The sequence below is a fragment of the Xenopus laevis genome, chromosome 6L, assembly GCF_017654675.1.
Source record: "Xenopus laevis strain J_2021 chromosome 6L, Xenopus_laevis_v10.1, whole genome shotgun sequence".
Classification (NCBI taxonomy): domain Eukaryota; kingdom Metazoa; phylum Chordata; class Amphibia; order Anura; family Pipidae; genus Xenopus; species Xenopus laevis.
The window spans coordinates 58,934,738-58,952,294 of record NC_054381.1 but is presented as its reverse complement, the minus strand read 5'-3'; the positions used below and the strand labels follow the sequence as shown (position 1 = coordinate 58,952,294).

General features: G+C 38.7%; 1 protein-coding gene across 1 annotated transcript in view; it reads left to right on the top strand.

The window, feature by feature from the left end:
• LOC108718976 (contactin-associated protein-like 2) overlaps positions 1–17,557 on the top strand; it is a 1,054,026-nt gene that overhangs the window by 541,917 nt on the left and 494,552 nt on the right. The window contains exon 4 of the mRNA XM_041566089.1: positions 714–861. Within this exon, the coding sequence (XP_041422023.1) occupies positions 714–861 (148 nt within the window). The remainder of the gene's footprint in view (positions 1–713; positions 862–17,557) is intronic.

Genomic DNA, 17,557 nt, shown 5'->3' with positions numbered 1-17,557 from the left:
GCTTTTTTTATTAATTGTATTAATATTTTTATTAATATTTTATAATTAACACTGAATAAAACAATTGCTTAGGGGCAGATTTCCTATGGTTCAAATGGTAAATTCGAATTTTCCTAATTATTTTTTGGTCAAAACTCGCAAGTTCTAATTCTACTATTCTCCACCTACAACCTGCCGAGTTCATGTAGAAGTCAATGGCAGAGGTCCCTTGAACTATTTGAAGATGTTATTAGTAGTGAAGAGCCAAATGTTTGCCAAGTTTTGCATAGAAAATGACGCAACATAGACTTCAATGGGAGTAAAAAATGTTGCACGCCCAAAAAAAATGCAATTTGCAAAAGCAATTTGAAGCACATACATTTTTTTTTCATTTTGCAAATTGGCGAGGGGGGGACTTTATACACCTATACTATAGTAATTAGGGCTGGGCTCTGCTTCCTCTATAGTTACACCATATGATGGCTTATATGATGTTACTGTATGTTAACTGCTACCTTTTTTATATGAATAGAATACATTATGTCAAGAAGCAGAGAACCACCTTTTTATATGAAGTCAATATTAAAAAAATAGGGGTTATTAATTTGAATTACATTTTTGTGATTATCTTAAAACTGCATTGCAGTGTACTCAGTATGCAATATTACATGTTCAGTAATTTCAGTCAATAGATGTACTTTATTAATGTCTCAAACTATTTATTTTACCAACAGGCATTCCCTGGAAATGTTAATTCAGACACTGTTGTTCGTCATGACTTGCAGCATCCAGTAACTGCCCGTTATGTACGCATAGTTCCTTTGGATTGGAATGAAGAAGGACAAATTGGGCTACGAACTGAACTTTATGGATGTCCATACTGTGAGCTGACAAAATCATATTTCCTTAAATAGCTCTGAAACTGATATTTATCCGTCTCTGTGTTTACTTACACATTATCTATCTATCTATCTATCTATCTATCTATCTATAATCTGTCTGTCTGTCTGTCTAGCATCATAAATACAGTATTTGCATTAGTTGCCAAACTGTACCAATCTGTATGGCCCTCCAGCAAAAGTGATCATTATCCACTATTATTCATTTTTATTAACTTTTTTTCCCCAAAAATTATATTATATAACATTATATTATAATATTACGCTATGTTTTGTGTATGTGTCATGACAGAGCGCTTCCATTTTATATGGGACTGTATTGCATTGTTTTATGGTACAGCATGGAGTGTCACTTGTTTGTTGTTTGTGTCAGAATGGAGTTCTGATTCAAGATGACCATCTTTTGTAGTACTGGTAGATAGTATCTTTAGCTCTCACCATAAGGTATTCCATCTTTGATGTGTGGTTGGCAATATTTATTAGTTCTGTTTTTGAAGGATTGGGGGTGCTTTCCATTTCCTTGTTATTTGTACTTTTGGAGAATTTAATATATATAGGATCAGACATTAGTCTTAGTTGAAGGCACGGTTATGTTCAGAAGGACTTCAGCTGGATTTGGGGGAATTATTTTGCTTATAATTTGCTGAAATAAAGCAGTTGGTAAGGTAAATTAAATAAAGTAGTTGGTAAGGAAAATCCCCAGCATATATGTTTTTAAGGACCCTCAGCTCCACAGCCTCTCCAACAAAGCTTTTTTGTCATCCCTGGGATGTTGTTAAGCTTGGTTGTAACATAACACCATTTGTATATTATATTAATACTTCTTTCCAAAAAAAAACGAACTGCTTTAATAGGGGCAAATTCACTAAAGACTAGTGTTAATTGACAAGTGTCAATTCTGCCTATCAAAACTTCGTTAGTACACTTAGGCTTAGGTCAACTTGAATAGGGCTGGTACATATAGGTCTTATAGACGTTTTTATTGCAGATGGTGCAAATGCTTGAATTGGCCGCTTTTTATTACAAATGTCCAAGGAAGCAAAATAAAGACAAAAGAGATCCTCTATTACCCTAGACATGAGCCCACCCTGAAACAAATGTGGCATTCCCCTAAAATGGAAAAAAAAATGTTCTTTAATAGTTAGGACTTTTGAAGGCAATCCAGCTTTAAATTATGAAGAAACGCCAGCGTTTTTTAAAACTTTTGTAACTTTCCAGCATACAGGATATGATGTCACTGACATAAGATTAAGGAGGATGAAACTTCATCTTATCAGTTTGCCAGGTCTAAGGTGGTGAAGGAAACTCTGGCGAAAGGGGTAAGGTTCTATAAAATTCAAACTTTATTGAATTTGCGGAGTAACGTTCATTCGCCTGAGCAAAAACTTGTCTGGCAATAGGGCGAGAAACTACTCTATCGATGGTTCTTTTACTACTACGCCTGTTAGTAAACTGGTGAAGTCCCTGTGGATCATATTACTGATTAAATTTTACTAGTGTCTGCCACTTCGCCCTTTAGTAAATCTGCCCTATAGTGTCAAATAATAAAACGCACTAAGTTTGCTCATCATCATCATTTATCATCATTTATTTATATAGCGCTGTCAAGATACGCAGTGCTTTACTGCAGTTATAGCAAACAGGGAATACATGGTGGATAACAGACAAGGATTACAGAGTACAATAGGGTTTACAAACTAAAACTTTAGGGTACAATTGAGACATTAGGATTGTATAAACACTTTGTCATTTTTGATACAGCAATGATTAATTAAGCTACATTGAATAAGCCTCTTTAAACAGATGGGTCTTTAAGGAGCGCTTGAAAGTTTGGAAGGAAGGAGAAAGTCTGACAGCTTGTGGCAGAGAGTTCCAGAGAAAAGCAGAAGCCCGAGAGAAGTCTTGTAGACGAGAATGGGCAGAAGTGACCAGAGGAGAAGTGAGGCGAAGATCAGAAGCAGAGCGTAGGTTTCGTGAAGGAGTGTATTTGGAGATTAGAGATGAAATATAGGGAGGGGTTTCATTATTAAGGGCCTTGAATGTGAGTGTAAGTAATTTGAATTTGATTCTAGAAGAGATTGGAAGCCAGTGAAGGGACATACATATGGGAGCAGCTGATGTTGAGCGGCGAGCTAGATGAATGAGTCTAGCGGCCGCGTTTAGAACAGATTGGAGTTGTGAAAGGTGACTTGTTGGAATACCTGTGAGGAGTAAGTTGCAGTAATCAAGGCGGGAGATGATGAGAGACTGAATCAGTGTTTTAGTTGATTCTGAACTGAGATAGGGTCGTATTCTAGCAATGTTGCGCAGTTGAATACGGCAAGATTTTGCAAGTGTTTGAATGTGTGGTGAAAAAGACAGATGAGAGTCTAAGATGACTCCTAGGCAGCGTGTCTGTGTAGTGGAATGAAAGGTGGTGTTGTTTACGGTGAGTGATATCTGAGGGACAGGGGAAGATCTTGGAGGAAATATAATGAGTTCTGTTTTAGAAAGGTTCAGTTTCAGGTGGCGCTGTGACATCCAGGAGGAGAGAGCAGAAAGACAGTCTGTGACTTGGGAAAGGACAGAATTAGAAAGATCAGGAGTAGACAAGTAGAGTTGGGTGTCATCAGCATAAAGGTGATACTGAAGTCCAAATGACTGAATGAGTTTTCCTAGTGAAGTTGTATAGAGCGAGAACAGCAGGGGGCCAAGAACAGAGCCTTGAGGAACTCCAACAGAGAGTGGGAAAGTAGTAGAAGTAGAGTTAGAGAAGGAAACTTTAAAGGAACGGTCAGACAGATAAGATGTAAACCATGAAAGAGCAGTGTCCCGAATTAATTAATTTTATGGGCAGCATGAGTGGCAGAATATAAGGTCAACAGCATGACCCTCGATGTGGGTAGGTAAGTCGGTCCACTGGGAGAGACCAAAAGAAGCTGTTAGAGAGAGAAGTTTAGAGGTGGCAGCAGAAGCAGAGTTGTCAATGGGGATGTTGAAGTCCCCTAAAATGAGAGCAGGTGTCTCACTGGAGAGAAAGTATGGAAGCCAGGCAGTAACCCATAGCAACCCGTAGTATTTACTGCCTTTTATTACATTTGAGGGTATATGTTATGTTAACCATTATAATAATCTGATATCATCAAGAAAAAAAAATGTAATTAACCCACACAGCACAAGAGAGCTGGCTAAGTCAATAGGAAGAGCCTCAAATTTTTAGTATCACTTTAATATTAGATCCTTTGTTAACTTTATACATTGGTTGACCTGATTCTCTGACTTGTTGATATCTGCGGAATCTGTTGGGTCCTGACCACAGTGATAAGTCTTTTCTCAATAACTCAGCCAACGCCCTTGACCAAAGTTTCAATCAGAGAAGGAAGTTTATTCAAGCACAGAATAGCATTTGGTAGCTCGATCTCTCTCAAGCTGACCATTACAATCTCTTTTATTACTTAGCATGCCATATCAAATACATATAATTGCTCTTATTGGTTCATATTTACTTTATCATGGTAAATAAAACTAGTCTCCAGGAAGCTAAATGTTTTAGCAATCTAATTGTCTTAATAACTGTTGATATCAAAATTTCCTTTGTGCTAGCTTGTGGTTATTAGGTTCTTCATTTCGGTTACAGTGTTTTCACGTAGCAAACTTTTATAAGTGTAGGAGAGCTGTGTACACTTGTCTCTCCTCTGTATTGTTTCTGTGCAAGGAGGGGGAGGAGCCCCACCCTCTGTTGTGCAAAGAGGGGGAGGATCCCCACCCTCTGTGAGCTGACAGGAAGGAAGAGGGAGAGAGGAAGTGCTGCTGGGAGAGAGAAACAGCAAAGTACAAGCAAAGTGTGCATGCTCCCAGAGTTTCTATGTGGGAAAGTTAGTAGGGAACCCCAGTTGCAGAAAAGCGCACTCTCTTTAGGGTTTGGAAGGAAAGGGGGTCCTTGTCAGGGCTCTGAAGAGCAAAACATGCTCTTCTCAGGGCACGGAAAACCTGTGTGTACCTGCTCTCCCATATAGTGGAGACACATGACTACTGCAGCGCAAATAAATGCATGCTAGATCTCATGCAGTAGCAGAAAAGGGCTATATAAGTGTAAGGCTAATTTGGGCAATGCAGATCCAAAGGAGCTAATGTCCAGCTAGTTGTTAGTGCATGGGTTACATGTGACTCAAACACTGCAGGCTAGGGCCTTAATTGAATGGAAGATTTCAGGAATGGTATAGTGCTACTGTGCAACAAAACAGGAAAAAATGGGCACCAGGAGGTTCTTGCAATATAACAAAATAACTTTTATTTGTCCAAGACAAATAATCCACTTGTTTACTTACAGCGGTATAGAGGCATTGGCAGTATATAGGCATACCCCACTCACACAGAGCTGACAGAGGTAGATGCAGAATATACAGGCACACCTGCTCACACAGTGCTTCCAAGGTAGATGCCAGGGACTTTCCTCCAGATACAGCACAGTGGAACTCCCTGAGGCAATAGCATTAACCTGGATAGAGGCACCCTCAGGATCTCAGCACCTCGACCTGGATCCTCACAAAGGAGATCAGGGAACTCACTAGACCTAATCCCTATTAGGCTGTGTCCCTATCTGCATGCCAGTCTTGCCTGAGAGGAGAGCTACCTCCTTGCTATCCCTCCTAGTTGGAGCCAAGCTGTTCTTGCTATCTGTACTCTCTATCACACTCTCCTAGAGAGTCTTTTACAGATATATCCCTGCCAATTACTAGCCTCCTTCAAGGGGTCCCTGCTCCCCAACTTAGACACTAGAGGACCCGTTCCCTCTAGGCACATGGCTTTTCTGGGCCTTGCTGTACCCAGCCTCCCCTGGGCACACCCAGCTGGATCAGCATCTAGCAGCCAAAGAGGAAGATCCGCCCCTTCTCTCACACTATACCAGGGTGTGACTGGACATGGTCACAGCACCTCCTGGCCAATAATATAACTATGCAGATTACCTCTAGTTACATGGGAATCTGCCCAGCAACTAGAGAGATGAGGAAGTGAAAGAAATTAAAGCCGTAGGGGCACATTTAACTGTATGGGTCCCTACATACGCAAAGATCCAGAGCTTAGCATTAACATTTCATGTTTGGGATTTATAGCTAAGAAGAATATAATGGTTATATGATAGATTTGACCTTTGATATCTGAGCAAGGGGTGCAATGTAGGAGCAGGCCCCAGCAAAGGCCAGAAAAAAGTATAATTTTGACCACATACATAAAGTAGTTGTAAGGCAATATCAACCTGTGTATGGGCACTTTTAATGAAACCGGAAACCTATGCCCTCTATACTAGAGTATTTGATTGCCCACACCCATTTGCTTTTATTCAATAAAACTTCACAAAACCTCTGGCAAGTTATTCCATGGACAACAGACAATTTGATGAATAATTTGGTAGACTGAATTGTTGGACTCTTATTCATTCATTTCATTTATGTATAACCACTGATATCACCAGTGTAATGCGGAGATGTAACTGCAATGCGATAATACATGGCAAGAGGGGGGCCTCACCTCTTTTTACCTTGCACGAGAAGAATGACACACATCCCCTTCACCTCTCCCTCATGACAGAGCACCGGTTACATTTGACCCTCTCTCCACAGAATGGGCCTTTGCTACATGAAAGTGTGAAGGAATGGTGTTGTGCTACTACTCCTCACTTGTGCTGCGTGACGCAATAAAATAATCGGACACCAGAAGGTTCTTGAACAAAACAAATATCAACAGGCTTTATTCTCTGAATTGTTCAGTGTAAAAATAAAAACTGGGTAAATAGATATGCTGTGCAAAATAAAGCATGTTTCTAATATAGTTAGTTAGCCAAAAATGTAATGTATAAACGCTGGAATTACTGGATGTCTAACATAATAGCCAGAACCCAACTTCCTGTTTGCAGCTCTCTTGGTTTCCACTGATTGGTTACCAGTCTGTAACCAATCAGTGACTTGAGGGGGGCATATGGGTCATAACTGTTGCTTTTTAATCTGAGCTGCATGTTAAAATCAATTTCAAACTCACTGCACTAATGTCCTATGTGGCCCTCCTTCAAGTTGCTGACTAACTCAGAGTTAGAGAGCTGAAAAGCAGGAAGTAGGTTTCTGTTTTGTTAGACATCAGCTCACTCCAGCCTTTATAGATTGCATTTTTGGCTAACTAACTATATTAGAAACATTTTTCATTTTGCATAGCCTATCTTTGTACCCAGTTTTTATTTTTACAGTGAACTGTTCCTTTAAAGCGCAAATCAGGGTTTTGATACTCACAATCCTCTGAGGTATTTACATTACATGTCAGGTAACATCACAGCATTTCAGAGCCAGCACCTTGTGACATCCCTGTGGAGACAGCGTACCACATGGATAGATGCACCCTCAGGATCTCTGTTCCGTGACCTAGATCCCCACATTTTGGATCAGGGAAATCACATAACCTAAATGCCTATTATTCGGTGATCCCTATACTACAGGGAGGGGAGAGCTACCCCCTTATTATCCCTCCAAGTTGGAGCCAGGCTGCTCTTGCGCACTAGTTCTATCTGCCTCACATTCCTAGAAAGTGCTTTACAGAGAGCTACCTTGTCCTTACTACACCTCATTCATGGGGTCCCTGTATCCCTGACTTCATCAAGGGCCTTACCACCCTTGGGGCTTTCCCTTTACTGAGGTCTAAGCTCCAGGCTCCTATTATCATCCACTCCTTCCTGGAGTAGCAGGGGAAGAGGAAGCTCCACCCTCTGCCCATCACTATACTACAGTGTGGCAGGAACTTATTATCAGCCTCTGGATAGTAACATGTTAAGAATTTTAAATGCCCATCATTTGAAAGAAATTATTGTAATATGGGCATATGTCATTGCTCTAAAACAGTCTCACTTTCTTTCACCACTTTATCCTAAAAAAGATACAAAACCCACTGCTACTGTACATTGAGTTTGTTAACATTTTCTGAATTGGGTTTGTTTAAATTTTCTGAAGATAACATCACAACTATTTTAATGTCAACAATAACTGTGTTTAATTATTCGGTAGCTACAAGCCAGAAAATCATCTGCTGGCTCGCTAGCAGGTTCCCAGGCAAAACTGAGCTGAGGTTAGTTAGTTTGTTTATAGGTAGCCCCAATACATGTGTCTATCATTCATTTAAATTTAAACAAATTAAATAGTAAATCTCTCTGAGCAAAACTGATTTGCAACAACAACAAAAACATAACACCATTACAGGGGTAGCAGAAAGCTATTAAGGTATAAATGTCTCTTTTATTGAGTTTGTCTGCTCAGGGAAACTTAGAGGAGTGCAGAAATACTAATTAGCACTCAAGGGTACCAATTTGTTTGTTAAAATCACTGACCTTCAACCCTGTTCTGGTACTCCTCTTTTTGAAAATCCCCCATCTGGTTTACTTGTATACCAATATAAGCTTGGTGCACGAGTATATTAAACTCTGATGAAATACTAAACTGTGAATGCAATTATCCAGGGTGGTGCAAGAGATAGCTTGGACAAGTATAAAATGTGCCGTTTTTCATAACACATCAATTAATAAAGCTCTTTACAAATAACCTTGCACTGAAAAGCATATTTTAAAAAGAGCAAATTTTTTTTATATATTTAACTTTAAAATTGAGACATTTTTCCCAGCATTCCTTTAGTCTCATGAATTGTGCTTTGATAAGCCGCAGTTTTCTTTACAGCTGTCCTGCAAATCAATTTCAGGAGCACCTATACCTGTATCTGATGTGAACAGAGCCTTGTCAGTTTTGCCTCACCTAACAATGTGTAGGTAACAAGATAACGGCTACTTGATACCTCTCCTTGAAGGAATCAGCTGTCTGTCTGATCCAAGTATCTATGCTGCTATTAGTATTCTGCTTTGGACTCACAGCACATGCCTATGGAGAAACCATCTTGTATTTTAGCAGAGAAATTACCTAAACTGCCTGTGCTGCCTCCCATTCATTTTTAGGCTAGTGCCACACTATGTGGATCTCAGACTGCAGAGATAATCCACTCCCCTGCTGCTACTTCGCCTGTACCCGGAAACATTGTCTCTGCTTGGTTGTAGACAGCCGTTGCGGATTTCAGCATGAAATGCAATATCTCACGTTTCACTGCTGAAATCTGCTGCATCTGCCTGCACTCAAGCAGAGGCAATACTTCCGGGTGCAGAAAGAACAGCAGGCAGAGTAGCAGCAGAGGAGAGGATTCTTCGCCTGTGTTTCTCCACAGACTGAGATCCGCATTGTGTGGATATACAGTGCTTATAGGGCTTTGTTGCTGTTTTCTAGGCAAAACCAGTGGTGGTCAAGACGCCTCTATCTACCTGTTATCGCTTAGGATAAAAGCAAATATGAAAGCACCATAGCTGATGCATACGGAGCAATAACAGACAGACCTCTCCGGCTTTGAAGTTTTTCCCACAGAGGTCTGCCTTTCATTGCTGTATGTGCACTACTTAGGGATCTTCCCTTTAATATAACAAGGACTGATGACAGTGGCGCATTTTATCTGCAGACAAAATGGCTAATTTGCCATAGTAAACCTCTCCAACTACAATAATTGCCGAACAACAAATACTATAACATCTCACCTGGAGGGCAGCTTGCAAATTTCTTGCTTAAATGCAACACCATACTCTTAGGAGATCTATTGTTACTTTCAACTCCAGCATGCAATTTTCAACAGTGAAATTCCAATTTAATTTTCCTTTATTTGGCATAGCACTTTGCAACCCTCAATGAAGTAGGTTAACTTCTAAATTGTGGTGATATCACTGATGACAGAATTCTGATGACATTCTATAAATGTGGGAGCAGTGTTTCCACCTTGCTTATGAACTTGAAATGTACACAATTAAATAAAGAAGTGGTGGCTGTATTAATAAGGGATGGGTGGGAAAAGGCATGTTTGTGCACCTTAGTGCTCTTTACACTTCTGTCCAGGTCATAGTAAATGGCCCCTATAAAATATGATGCCTAAAGTAAGCAATTCAATGCAGCTGTTAACAGATGTAATACTTTTGTGAAATAACATTATATTTTAATAGATTCATTAATCTGAACTCATTCTTCATGGTAATGTTGAATTATTGAATGGTAACTAAGATACCGGTAATGAATATAAAATAAAATCACACTCGTTTTCCTCAATTTATGTAGTCCTTTAAGCAACAAATCAAAAGCGGGGTCACTTATGCTACGTTTTCTCTGGTTCTAGGGAGAGGCCATAAAATGACTGTAAATTTTCCACATACAACAGTAGCTATGTTCTAGGTATTTATAAAATCTTATATATTTCCCCTGGTACCAACCCAATTCAATCTCTCTAGTTCTTCCTCATCCCCAACTTAATTCTCCGGCTCTTGTTAATTGTATTGTACACATTTCCTTACCTTATCCAGAAAGCTTTATGACTAAGGTTTTCTGGAGAGTAAACTGGAAAGGGCTGGAAAAAGGGTGCAAATGGCAGCTGCTCTGTATCAATGCCAGCCAAAGAAGATATGTGTTTTTTGACACAATTTTGTGCATGTTAGAATGTAAATAGTGTGCCACTGATGTAAGTGTATGTACCCTACAATATTTTTTTAGTCTGTAGTTTCATAACTTCTTTTACTGTAAAGTGCAGTGGTGTAATTAGTGTGTGCTTCCCCCCCCACCAGTGGGGCCAACACTTGAGTCCCCGCTCAATTGGCTGGGTAGGGATTCTTTACAACTATAGTGGAAGAGCACCCCATGATCAGTGCCCCCCATGTCTGCTGGTCTGCTTCCTCTTTAGTTATGCCATTGGTAAAATGTAATATTTTATCCAAGAATAATTTTAACTTGATTTTTAAGACTTTCCTAGGGCTGATCAAAAATCAGGCTATCCTCCATAGACTCCATTTTTATTAAATAATTCAAATTTGAAAGACAATTTCCATTTTCTCTGTAACAACGACACAGTACATCAATCCAACTAAGATATAATTAATCCTTATAGGTGGCAAACAATGTAAGTGGCTTTAACTAATGTTTGAATTATTTTTTAGTAGACAAGGTACAGTATGGAGATCCAAATTACAGAAAGACCCCTTATCCGGAAAACCCTAAGCATTTACATAACAGTTCCAATACCTGTATTTTCCAAGAATATATTTAGCACAGCAGACTCGGTGAAAGTTTTAGTCTGTAAAGAAAAACAAACGGTGTGAGGGATTAAAGGGGATCTGTCACATTAAGAAATAATTCCAAATCCAATTTTATGATGTTAGTCAAGCAAAGTAAACTTCACTTTCACCTTAAAAATTATTTAAATCTTGGTTTTTTTTCATCTTGGAATTCACAATCACAGCAAGTAGGCAGCAGCCATTTTATTAACACTGTTATTAAGGCAAGCTTTGCATCATGCCAGAATATTGTTTTTGTGCCAGAATGGGGCACCTGATCGGCGTTTTTGCAGTGTTTTTACGTTGCCTTTTTAAAAAAGAACAGTCAGGCGTAAATACGCATCAACTGCACTACCACTGAGACTAATGGAAACCCCACTATGGCAATTCACACAGGGCACTTGCAAGCTGAAATCCGCTACAGGACGTCAGTATTGGCGTTTTTAAGCAGAAACGCCAATACGTCAAGAAACTACCAAGTCGATAGACTCTATGGGATCTGCACGTTTGAAACCACACTTTATGTAAATACGCATCGTATTTTAAATATGGCGTCCAAATTTAATGAGAACAATGAAAAGTGCATGTTGGGAAAAGAATCCTACGTGATGAAAAACACATGTTGACGGCCACATGTGGTTTCAGTGGCGTATTTACGCCTGGCTGTTCTTTTTTAAAAACGCAACGTAAAAACGCCAAGTCTGGCCTTGCCCTAAAGCACCTTATCAAAAAAATGTAAGGGGGTCAATCCCAAACTCTCAGGGTTGTGTGGAAGCAATATAAAGTATTATGATGCAGGCACAGTAGGGGGTCCCAATTTGAGATATACTGCACTGCACATTTACTGGCAAAATGCCCAGGTAATGAAAGGGTTCAGTGTTGAATATCATTACATTAGCAACAAACAAAAGATTAAAGAAGGCATAACTACAATATAGGACTTTTTTTGGAATATTATACTGTTTCACATGAAGCCACAGAGTGTGCTCGCAAGTTCACAAGTCACTGTCACTTTGGAAATGTTGTCTTCTGAATGCATCACATAGCAGATGCTGTTTATATATTTCTTTCGAAAAACACCTGGGAAACTGCTAATTTGACAAGAATTCAAATTTTACCATGTGACCATGCTATCTGATTTGAAATAATTAAGTTTTACCAACTGTAAATTTAACTCAAACAGAAGCACTTAAGGTAGCACGTGTTCATCTTACTTAAAGAGGAATTATCGTGAACATTCAATGTAAGCTTGATCTCATGGAAATAAGAAACCTTTGGATTGCTGAAAAGGGAATAATAGTAAGGTAATTATTTAACAAATGGTACTGCCTCATTTATAAAGTTACAGTACGTTCTATCATGGGATAAAAGCATATTAAGGGGGTTATTTATCAAAGTTCGAGTTTTTTTCTTTTTACCTTGAATGAACTCGAATGGTATCTTATTTAAGAAAAATTCAAAAGTAAAAAACTCAATTCTGCAAGTTCGAGTCATGCGTTCGATTCAAGTTTTTTTTAATCCGAAAAGTGTTCGCTTTGACCAAAAAACACAACTCGAAAACTTGAATTTTCTTGGAAAAAACAAATAGAACCTTAGTAAATCTGACCCTAGATGTATCATTTTGTGATAGTTTAGCTTTAATTCTTATTCTAGTTTGGTCCATTTAAATGTATAGGTTTCTACAGCAAAACTGGAACCTTCAACTGAGGATCTCACTCTCTCTAAGGCAGTGGTCCCCAACCTTTTTTACCTGCGAGCCACATTCAAATGTAAAAAGAGTTGGGGAGCAACACAAACATGAAAATGTCCCTTAGGGTGCCAAATAAGGGCTGTGATTGGCTATTTGGTAGCCCCTATGTTGACAGGCAGCCAACAAGGGGCTCTACTTGGCACTATACTTAGTTTTTATGCAATTAAAACTTGCTTTCAAGCTTGAAATTCAAAAATAAGCACCTGCTTTCAGGACCCTGAGAGCAACATCCAAGGGGTTGGAGAGCAACATGTTGCTCGCGAGCTACTGGTTGGGGACCACTGCTCTAAGGGCAATACACATAAATGCTACCTTATTTACAGCTCTCTGTGTCCTCTTTTTAAGATCCAATACCCTCATTTCCCTTTGCAAAGCATTTTTTTTTGAGATGGTACATGTCAGATCACAGAGAGAACCTGGTATTTAGCAAGTGGTGGAACTTAAAAATGGTACAAGTTCAAAAACCTGTATAAAAAAGATCTCTTTATTAACTGATTCAAATGAATGGTCTGCCATTTCTGAGGCATACCTAAAATTTATTAGAAGTAAAAGGTCTGATGTGGGCACAGGACATCAAATTAAAGAATGAGGAGAGCACTTCTCAATAGCAAAACAGCGCTGTGGTTGTGTTTATTAAAGGCTACAACACAAGGGCACAGGACATATTGCCATTTTGCCCATTTATTAAAGTGCAAACACATGCAGCAATTAAAATTCAAATTATACAATTTATGAGATTCACTGATCAATTTAAACAGTGAAAGGCAAAGGGTTTATGGCATGCAACATTCAAACTGCTGGGAACAGGTTGCCTGTTTCTATTTGTCTAGATCAATGCATTCTGTGATAACATTTTTGCTTTGGGGCTATTTTCACCTCTTCAGTTGATATGTGGTATTGGTTTTTATATTGATTCAAGTGCAGTCTTAAATCACCTATTTTTACTGAAAGTTTTTCAATTTGAAGACGGCAATTTGGAATGCACAATTACCATTTTTTGCAGCAGAAAAAAATAAAAATTTCAAGAAATGCAAGAATAATAACTGGTGCAATTTAATAACAGTTGCAAACTTGTGTCCAGGTCCATTAAACCAAAGTAACCAGTGACATATTTGCTTTGAAACAGTAGACCAGTAATTGCTGTTGATTGGTTGCGATGGGTTGTTAGAACTCAAACAAATTTTGATTCTGTTACTAACCCTTTAAGTTAGGCAACATCCATTGTTACCCATAAACATAGCACCTATGGCATTAGAACACTGATACTTCAAATCTCACAGTTGACTGGCATGATTAGCTAGGGCTATATATAATTATGCATATTATCTGATTAAGCAAAATGAATGCACTGCTGTTCTGTTTCCGTTTGTAAAATATATCCTGCAGCAGAATGCACGTTGTTCTGGAAGAGCCAGCTAGCATATGGAATGGATGTGGGATTTAAAATGAAACGCTTTTCCTATTGCAGGTTAAATTGTTAGTAATTATTACATGTCTTTTTAAATTCAACCATCTGTTCATCTTTGAATCTAAGTGTCTCAATTCCCATTTTTAATAAAGAGACTTTGCAACCTCTTTAACCCCTCTGCTGCCTGAGGGGCTCTTAAAATGCTTCAATATAATACTCACTGAGTCCCTTCAGTAACACAAGATTACATTTCTCTTTATAGATGGTTATGCTCTTGCATTTGCCATATTGCCTTTGGAACAGAATGCCTGCACTAATACACACAGATAAGCACATTTTGTTTCACTTCCATTTTGTGGGCAGTAAAATGAGACAATAAGCTGAGTGTTCATATCTTCAGAGAAAATGATGATTTTAAACTTTTAACTATATATTGCAACTACTCAGGCAGAAGAAAGTGCCCCAATACAACAATGAAATAGGTGTGACGATATGCATTACATATATGCATGGCCATATACACTGGGACAACAAAGGGCAAAATGGTGTACTTTAAAATGCTATACACAAAGAAATGTGTTCTTATACAGGATCCAGTTGCATCTACTTTGTTGCATAATGTGAAAAGTACAGCACTTTCTCGAGCTAAGAGGCACAGTGGGACAGTGTTATGGAGGATTTGCTTCCCTATAAATACCTGCTTATATAAAAGACTATTTATTTACTATATACACAACCAAAAGGACAATGCATTGAAAAATCCAGTCCTCTGGCAGCTGCAACTTTCCCATAGACATACTGTACATTGGTGGCAAAAGGAGAGTTTTGCATTACGTGGTAGTATCAAGCAAGAATGAGAGCAGTTACAGGATTCTTCTTTGACTCCACTCATTTTTCATTTCAAATACCAACTCCCATGCTGAGCAAGACTAGCAAACTGACAAGCTGTCAAATGTGGGTACCATGATATGTGGATCTTCTCTTACATGAAATAAGTAACCCAAGGGAGCTGTAATCACATTCTAGTTCATTTCTCTTTTTGAGGAACACGGCATGAACTGGTCATAGAGTCTGGGATTATATATTGAATTTTAGCACTTGTTGACCATACTTATTTGGGATGAAAGCTAGTCATTCAATGAAATAATAGAATCTAAACAGTGATCTCCAATAGAACAGTATATATCCTGCAGTGTAACATAAACAGTGGGTCTTCCCATTATTACTATTCCTGCCCTATGAACCATACTTAAAATATTCATTTTGCATCTTATAAACATATGGCAATAAATAATGATATTTATATGGATGCCTGATGAATATAAAGTAATATCCGAAAATTCTAAATGAAACTGCATAAGCAAGGTCACCTGTATAGTTAAGCACAGGTATGGTTCCTTGTATACAGAATGTTCAGGACCTGGAGTATACTGGATAAGGAATGTTTCCTTATAAACATTAAATAAACCCAATAGGATAATTCTTCCTCCAATAAAGTTTAATTATATCTTAGTTAGGATCAATTACAAGGTGCTGGGTTATTATTAGAGAGAAAAAGGAAATACATTTAACTAAATTGAATTATTTGATTAAAATGGAGTCTATGGGGGATGGCCATCCTGTAATTCAGAACTTTCTAGATAATGGATTTCCATATAACAGATCCTATACCTGCACATTTAGGGCAGAGACACGCTGCACTTCGGGGAGATTAGTCGCCGGGCGACAAATCTCCTCTTTTTTGGGGCGACTAATATCCCTGAACTGCCTTCCCACCGGCGGGAAGGCACGCAGAGCACTTCGTTTTCCGAAGTTGCCTCAAAAGGAAATTTGGGCGACTTCGGAAAACGAAGTGCTCCAAGTGCCATCCTGCCGGCGATTTCCATTCTAGCAGGCAGGGGAGGCAGTTCGGGTAGATTAGTCGCCCCAAATAAGAGGAGATTTGTCACCAGGTGACTAATCTCCCCAAATCGCAGCGTGTGTCTCTGCTCTTAGTCTTTGTAGAAACTAAAAACAACACATTTTTAGAGCCTTAGCAAAACTTGGATGCTTAGTATTTTACCAGCATCAAGTCCTTATCTTATGTCCATAATAACAGTGGAATATTTTAAATGTGTTCATAGCTTTGTCTTTGGCTTTTTTGTTCTGATTGGTGGATAGTTGACTTGCTATGTAATTTCACACCTGCCAATTCCTGCTGCTGTATTCTGGGCAGGAACAGCAGTTCGCACGCGCTGCACAAACATTAACAAACTGTCTTTTCAAATGCATGCAGCATAGGTTTAAATGCCAATCTGATAATCAGAACTAATTTGAACTGTATAATTAGATATTGATTTACCTAATAATTTGAAAGCTAATTGTACTGGACTGGATAGGTTTTGATATTCTATATAGTTCTACAGGTATGGGACCTGGGGTTTTCCAGATAAGGGATCATTATGTAATTTGGTTTCATTATGTAATTTTGCTTAAAACTCTCCATAATGCAATGAGATCAAACTTTGGGGCAAATTCACTAAGCACCAAAAATGCACTAGCGATGGCCCAGGCGTAGTTTCGCCAGGGCTGCTCAAATTCCATAAAATTTGAAGTTGCGCCCAGGGAGGCGAAAGGTAGTGAAGTTGCGCTAGCTTTAATTTGTAATGCAAAGCGAAGTTACGCTAGTGATGGCTAATTTGCATACGGCGCCAAGTTAAAGTACAATGGACGTATATGTAGCAGCAAATATATTAAACTACACAAGCCTGGGAAACATTCATAAAATAAAATAGAGTTGTTATTTTGCCCTATACATGTGCCCACTGTATAGTTTAGGTGCTATATGTTAGGAAATGTAGCGGGGAAGGAGGGTACACACAAAACAATGTACAATCTTTTTCAGCCAATCACCCTTAAAAAGGTAAAAGACGCCAGCGTTTTTTGGGACTTTTTTTGAAGCAAGTCCTATCTACTCTATTGCACTTCACCTGGTCTGAGGTGGCGAAGGCAAGTCTGGCGCAAGAGGTAACGTTCAGTAAAATCCAAAAGTTAGTTAATTAGCATAGTTACGTCCCTTCGCCATAGCGCAACTTCGCCTGGCTCAAGGGTGCGAAGTAGCGCTAGAGTAGGTGTACTTCGCTAGCGAATTTACGCCAGCAACCATTAGTAAATCGGCGAAGTGACAAAATGACTGGCGAATGTAATTAGCCTTAGCATTTTTTTTTATTTTAATTATATGATTTCTGTATCCTTTTTTTCTGTATTTTTTATAATTTTTATTCATTTGTTGATATATGCATATAACCTTTAGTCAAATTTGAGTTTTGATCATTAACAAAAAACACAAAAATTTGAATTCACCCTTGATAAATCTGCCCCTAAGTGTGAACTCCAGAGATACA